Source organism: Mus caroli, chromosome 1 (assembly GCF_900094665.2).
Source record: "Mus caroli chromosome 1, CAROLI_EIJ_v1.1, whole genome shotgun sequence".
Taxonomy (NCBI): Eukaryota; Metazoa; Chordata; class Mammalia; order Rodentia; family Muridae; genus Mus; species Mus caroli.
Window position 1 is genome coordinate 140593443 of NC_034570.1, and position 7897 is coordinate 140601339.

Below are 7897 nucleotides of genomic sequence, written 5' to 3' on the forward strand. Positions count from 1 at the left end.
CCTCTATCTTACAAATGATGAAGTAGAGTCATTCAATTTCATTCTATCTCTACTTTCCGTTTTTCTCAGGAAGCACTTGGATTGGGAATTTAAGTTCTGGTGTAAAAAAACAAAACACAAAAACCTTGGCTCCAAGTTAGTGGTCTTTACTGTTTCGCCCTATGAGTACATATTCTTTAGAATTCATCAGAGTGAGCCGGGATCCTTTCCTTGATATCATTGTCTACTTGGATTTGAATTTTGGCTTGAGTGGTAGCTAAAAATAAAATAATAGGCAACTAGTTTTTCTGTGCATCTCTTTAAGATTAAATGCCTCTTTGTCTCCTTGGATGGACTCAGAACTAAATACATGTAGTTTAATGCATATAAGGACAGATGAAGTTCATATATGTCATTCCATGTTATGACTCTACAGTTAAGCCTTAATTTTGATCCCAATTTTACTAATCAAGTTTCTGAGGAATGTCTTTGGCAGAACATGTGTAAATCAATGAATTAAACGGTCATATATTTATTCACATGAAAATCTGTAAGTGTTTACTTATAATTTTCAACTTTTTTATAGAAGAGACATCATTATTTCTATGTAAATGAATTTAAGTGTAAACTTTTCAGTGCTATGCCATTTCAGAAGGAAAAGGCTCAGTGTAGACCCCATCTTCCAATACTACAGGCCACAGTGCACACTGCAATGCATTAGTGTCCCAGTCCTTGGATTTTCTGAATTAGAATTCTTGGGTGCATACATACAGACTTTCTATAGCAAAAACATGCCAAAGTAACTCTCTTTCTCAATCAAGATTCTGTAAACTTGAGAAGACTGTCCACAGTATCTTAGGAGTCCTCCACACTAGTGAACATTTTTAATTCTCAAATTTTATGTTAGTCAATTTAATTGACAAGACACTATTATCATTGTCTACAGACACAGAGACACTTTGATTTCTCTTTAGACAGTAATCCAGTACAAATATGGTAATTAAGATTATATAGCCTCTGCCAGTGCTACAAGACAACAGCTTCTCTGTGGGAGAGAGCTTTGTTAAGAGCCTAGGCAAGAGAACACAGAATTAGTACCATGACACTCCGTACTTACTCATGCCAAGTCTCCTGAGTTTATATTTAATGAGTCATAGGAACCATCCAAAAATAATTTCAGAAATAATTACTGTAAAGGTAGCTACAGTCATAAGTGAACCTTTGTCTAACCTGAAACTGAATATTGTGACCACAGAAAACTGTCTGGGAGGTCCAGGGCTACTCCACATATATTTGTACTAACTCATTTCTGCCAAATTATGAACATGAAGCATTACAGAACAATGAAGTGTAGTTTGTTTTTCCAAGTCTTTCTAAATTCTTCATTTTACTTTCTTACCTGTCTTACTCAAAGAAGACTCATTAGCATGACCTACCTGCCACCCTTCTTGTACCCCGGGAAATGCTGCTTCTTCAGAGTTGACTTCTCCCTGTATGTGGCCTCTACCTTGTGATCTGTCTCTCTCTAAATCTTTTTTTGCTCATGATCTATGACCTTTTCCTTTGTTGTCTTTCAACTACCTCTCTGTGCTGTTCCCTGCACTTCAGACATTTACCTCAATATCCAAGTCTCTTAAATTTGCAAAACATAACAAGGAAGCCCTGTAGTCTCCTCAAACAATGTCTGTCCTCTTTTTTTTTCCTTTCTATCCCACTTTTTCAAGCATTCACATTGCCACGTTTGATTTCTGCATTCTTTCATATAACTCCATGACCGAAAGGACATCACTTAACTGAATTAAGTGATTCCTAATTAAAACCACATACATTTTCCAAACTCAGGATAGCCTGTTTCTCAGAGCTATCCCCATGCCTGTGCTCTGGGACTCATCTTTCCCTCCAGTCTCTTCTCTCACCTCTCTTGCAATTTCTATTAGTTTTCTTTCTCTTTTCTTTGTGTGTTACATTGTACCCTTCTCAGGATTCTACAAACTAAACTGTTTGTTACAACAGCGCCAAGTTGTCAATTTGTAAAGGTTTGTAGAACTGTTGAAGCTTGTTGTGCACATATAATATGGCAAAATTGAAGTCATGGAGAAAGCCTAGCGTCAGGAAGAAATCCATGTAAGTAAATAATGAAGTCACAGAAGAGAGAGAGAGCGATTAGATGGGATGCCATAGAACCTAAAAGAAGGACAGTATGTCTGACACATCACAGCCCTTACCTCCTTACTCCACCAAAGAAATAAAGGAAAATATATACAATATATACACATGGAGTAGCCTGTGAGTGAGCATGTATCACAAATATTTAAAGACTGAAGGTCATTCCTGAAAATGGAATGAAGATGGTAAAGCAGATATTCAAATGAAAAGGGGTAGAGCTGACATCATGTCTGTATGAAAGTGTGTACAAATTTAAAACTCTCTTACACTTCATATGGCATGTTATCACACTCCTTACACGATTATATAAGAAGATACTGCCAAATCAATGACAAACGCAATGACTACAGGTCTAACCCACATCTCAAGAACATGAGTCTACCCCAAGTCAGTGTTCAAGGCTTAGACATCACTTATTGGGTGAGTTTAAGAAATTGGACTTCTTGCAGTAGCCAGGAAAGGGCCCAAGGATCTAATTAATATTGAGTGAAGAAAACTGTGCAGAGGCAAATCACAAACTTATTAAGTAAGAGATTGAACAAAAGGGTCTAAGTGTTTACATTACATTACTCATTGAACAGGCAGGTGCGTGCTCTTTCCTTCAAGGGAAAGAATAATGACAGGCTACACCCTTCCGTCAGAAGACATAAATCATGTGGAGGGTACAATGAAGGTGGCAAATGTGGCCCTGGGTTATTGGTTATTTAATCACAGAATCTGGTTCAAAGGATTTAGGGAAAGAGTTCAACAACTCTGTATTATCTACATAGGAAACTCTATATAATATGTAAGAAGTAGCTAGTTGGTTCAATTGCTTAGAACATGGCACTCATATCATATCATATCATATCATATATCATATATCCAACTCTCTAATACAACATTATAATTTAGTACCAAAAATTAGAATATGGAACTTAAAGCTGGTCCATCTAGAGATAAACAAGTCACTTAGCCTGTGACTCCATTTTTATTTAGCTAAAAAGAAAAAAAGAAAAATGAAAAAAACATTCTACTTCATGGGATGAAATGACGCAGATACTTTAAAAATGCTAAATATATAAACAATAGTATATCACATGAATTTTGCCATACCTAGATACTAAACTGCCCTTCTAGGCCAGAGACAGATATATTGTAATAAGGTGATGCATCTTATTACAATTGGTTTGAGATTTCGGAATAAGATCGTCTATTTGATTTTCTTTTTGAGGGGGTTGGCTTTTCTGGGAGGGTAGTGAGATGGGGATTGAGATGGGGTTTCTCTATGTAGCTCCTGCTGTCTTGAAAACTCATTCTTTAGACCAAGCTAGCCTCAGCCTCAGAGATTCATCTGCCTTTGCCTCCTGAGCTTTTGGATTCACATTGTGTGGCACTACAAGATCAGTTGTCTGTTTGATTTTTTTCGTGGGCTTGTGTGGGCTGGGCACACCAAAAACTATGTAGTGTTTCTCTGAAAACATTATATAATTATTATTCACAAAATAAAAATTCCACAGGACATAAATAATAGCTATATGAATGTCACCACTATCCACCTAGTTCAGGGGAGTTTAAATCGAATTAAATATCTAGCTTAATATTTAGTTAGATGAGAAACAATGAAGCCTACTGTGTCTGTGCTGCCCAGAGCCATTTTTCTTCTGCTGTCTTTAGCATCTTGCAATTTTTTTCCTATTTGCCCTAAAGAGGAAGATGAATACCTAGTGAATCATATAGACTTAGACATGTTTCTGGAGGACTTCAAATCAGCAAATTATAGGCAGATTAAATTAATTATGGGTGGAGTATGCTATTCCACTACTGTCATATTTATCTAAAATTATCTTCAACTAGGTTATCCTTTTTGCTTTATGCCCTAACTACAATGTTCGTCAAAACTGGCTTTAAAGAGTAAACCAATAGTCAAAGTCTTAACTAGATAGAAACGTTTATTGTAAGACATTCTTAAACTGACTATAGCACAACACTGAAACATTTTAGTAATAAGAAGACTCAATTTGTTAAATCCTCTTTTCCTAATGTTTGAGTTAGATAAGTTATGAACCTTTAGAAAAATTAAATTTAAATTAATTAAAAATGTATACTAACCATGTGGATCCAGAAAGACCAGCAATGTACGTAGCACAATCCAAAATCCCCGACTCATACAGTGCCTTCATCACACCAGAGAATCCCACCATGGCCCGGAAACCCCCACCTGAACCCAAAATGGCCACCACAGGCACCTAAAATGAAACAACACAGAGATTATACACACAGCAAAAACTATAGATTAATTTCTTTTCAGTTTCAATTTTAAGGTTAAGCATGTTTCATTTTAATATAAAGAAATATGTTATTCATGCATCAGCAGTATTGAATTTTCTTTTCTATGTTTATTCATCTTATTTTGTAAATTTAATTTTTTTCAAGAAGTGTTTCTTAGCATGGATCTCAAGTTGGGCCAGTCATTAGTTGACCCAAAATCAGTAGCAAGGCTGTCTCTGACTACATTGTCTGCCTTTAGACTTCCTTCTTCTAATTGGGTTGCCTCCTCTAGCCCCAACAGAAGAAAATTCCCCTAGTGTTCTTATTGCAACTTGATATGCCAAGACTTGTTGATATCCATAGAAGGCCTCCCTTCTTTTAGGAAAAACAAGAGGAGGAAAAGCTAAAGAGAGGGATAGACTGGGAGAGAGAAGGGAGGGAAAGCTTCCATCAGGATGTAAAGTAAATAAGGAACTTGACATTTAAAAGAGAGAGAGAGAGAAAAAAAACAACCCAAAATGTATTTCATCTTAAAAATCAAGAATCATAGTCAATTGGAAAACATCTTATTTTAATAAGAGTTACAATAATACCCATAGCCAATCTCTATGCTTGCCTAGCCTTGTGTAGCCTGTAGCTTGCTTTCCTTGCTTTCAGGTCATTGATTCATTTGGTCTCTCAAACATCCCATAAAGGCCTAAAAAGAATATTGTTACTTGTCAGCCTCTCACCTGGTAACCTACAGTTGAGCAAGCAGCTAGCTTTCAAGGCATGTTTATAGTGAGAATCTTTAACACAGAGTAACTGATCTGGTGCTAGCAGTAAGAGTTGGGCATGTGATGAGAGGCCGTTTTTGTTTTCACTTGAAACGGGTTAAGCACCCACAATATAGCCTCCATAACAGCCAAGACTCAAGCTAAGGTACAACTAATGCCTTCCTCTTTGTCATTGTCATAGAAAAATATGGTGTTTATAGAGAGAAACTCCCAGATGCATAGGCAAACTGTATTTCATACTCATGTATAACATCAAATTGTATCAGCATAACGTTGCTGAGTTCTAAAACCTATGCCAAGTAAAGATTCATCTGCTCAATGTACCTTTCCAGATTCCCCCAAAAGGGCATCCTACACTGTCTTCCCTGCTACAATCTCATGTATCTAATTGGTACATGAAGAGTAAATTTGGATGCTAAAATAGTCTTCTAAACAATCATTTCTGAAATAACATCCAGAGAAATAATTTGTGCATCTGTTAGTCCTGGTTGCTATTTGGAGAAAATCAGATAAGAAATGTTAAGTTTTAGGTTATATTTGGACCTAACATCATTAATATTTGTGTATAAATGTGTCCAAAAATATTTCACATTCTTTCGGGTATGATTACAGGAAATGAACTTGCCTTTACCGAAAGGCCCATATTTTGATTTAATCTCTCTCGATGTATGGGTTTGCAAATACTATTTTCTTCCTTAGAGAAGAAAGCTCTGAGGTGCTTAAGGGCTTTGACATTTCCATAGACTCCAAGATCTAACCATCACAAAAGACATTTTTTCCATCACCCTGTGCTAGTGCTCAGTAAGGAAAGAGAACCAATACAATGTGTGTCTACAGAGAAAGATGTTCATTATAAGAAATCGGTTCACACAACTGTAGAGAATAGAAAGTCCAAACCTGCAATATGTACTAGCAAGGTCCAGGCCCAGAAAAGCTGATGGTACAAAGTCCAAAGGAAGTACTGTGCAAGTCCGTCCTGACTAGGCAGCCTACAGTTTTTTTTTTTTTTTATTCTGTCCTCTAGCTTATTGAATACGAGCCAACCATTGACAGAGAGTAATCTGTGCTAAGGTAGTCAACCAGACTTACCACAAATCTACACCTGCCCCCACAGTCCCCAGATCATTATTTCTCATACATGCATTCATTTCTGTATCCTTGATTCTCAAGGGCCTTCAGGCCCCTGTTGACTGCAGTATGGGTTTCTTGTCCATCACTTTTCAGGACAACTTTCCAGCTCTTACTGCATTCCAAGGTCATTCAAGTCCTGCAAATACCTTGGATAAGAAACATTCAGTCTAATGCTTGTGCTCGAGAACTGGCACCAAGTAAGATTTCATCTGCTCAGTTCACCTTTCCAGACTCAACAAAGGACATCTTACACTGTCTGCCCTGTGACAATCTTTAAGAATTTATAGAGTGAGAATCAATAGTGCAAAGTCTCACTTGAGAATAAAGGGGAACTGAGAGGGAGAATGGTCCACATGAAACATACAAACAGGATAACATTATTTCAACAGCTCAAGGGTCTTTCCACAATCCATTTCAGAAGCTGTTTTTTTCTTTTTTCTATCTTTCTTCTGTCTGTTCTTTTCTCTAGTCTTTGTTTAACACTCAGATATGGAATATGATAAGGGTCACTTCATGCTTCTTGGTTGTCTAAGGTGATTTGTTTAACATGAAATACAGTCCTTAAATCTTGAGTGAATGTGAGCATACACTGTGTTGGTTGTGCTTCAGCCATAAAATGGAGATGATGTCTCTCATAGGGTCAAGGAAATGAACACAAATGGCTGAGACAGTAGTTATGCAATGAAACAGTTCTTCATAGACACTGTTGGGGGTTGTTGTTAACTGCATAGTATCCTATGACATAACTGTTAAGGAAAAGCATGTTTGTTGTAACTCTCTGATGAAGGGTGGATCTTCTCTCATTTCTCCACCCTTCCAAATCCACATTGTAGACCCCAATCAACGTTCAGGAACAAAGAGACTACACAGTAACATTTGTCTTCACACAAAAGACCTGAGTTTTCATCTGATTAATTTTCATCACACAAATTAATCTGAAATTTTCATCTAATCAAAATCAGTCTTAAAATAATGGACTCTGAACAATCCTAACACAGCAAACCTCCCTCAACAAAACCCTTAGAGGTCTTACTCATAGGCACTCACTTTAGCCCTTCACCAGGGGAACAGTTACTCAAATTAGAGACATTATTCCAATAGCAAGCTTGCTTATCAGATTTAAATTTGACAGCTACAATAATGAAAGAGAATGTGATGGTTTAAAAACTTTACTTCAAGTGGACACATCGGGCATGCAAAATAGCAGCTTGTTGTTGTTGTGGTTGTGGTTGTCTTAAAGCTGAGTATTTATAGACTATTAGAAATCTTAACAATTTGACTAGCTCACTTTCCAGGCAGGCAACTGAGAATAGTACATTTAACAATTATTGTTACAGGGTACTATGCAATCAACAACCCCCAAAAGTGTTTATGATGAACCATTTTATTGCATAACTACTGTTGAAGAAGTATTAAAAAAGTATAGCAAAGTAAAAACAAAATTCGAGGCTTTTGGGCCCAGGCTTGGGAGTGTAGCCTTTGTGGCTTAGTGCTCCAGGTACTGGTCATAAAACAGATAGCGACATTCCTCCACCTACCCTCTTCCTGGGTTCAATTCAAAGAATGGCACCCTGACCATTACTGGAACCTGCAAT

General features: G+C 37.0%; 1 protein-coding gene across 1 annotated transcript in view; it reads right to left on the minus strand.

The window, feature by feature from the left end:
* Positions 1–7897, minus strand: part of Pla2g4a (phospholipase A2 group IVA) — a 130293-nt gene that overhangs the window by 45566 nt on the left and 76830 nt on the right. Inside the window, exon 8 of the mRNA XM_021162091.2 lies at positions 4237–4373. Coding sequence (XP_021017750.1) covers positions 4237–4373 — 137 coding nt within the window. The remainder of the gene's footprint in view (positions 1–4236; positions 4374–7897) is intronic.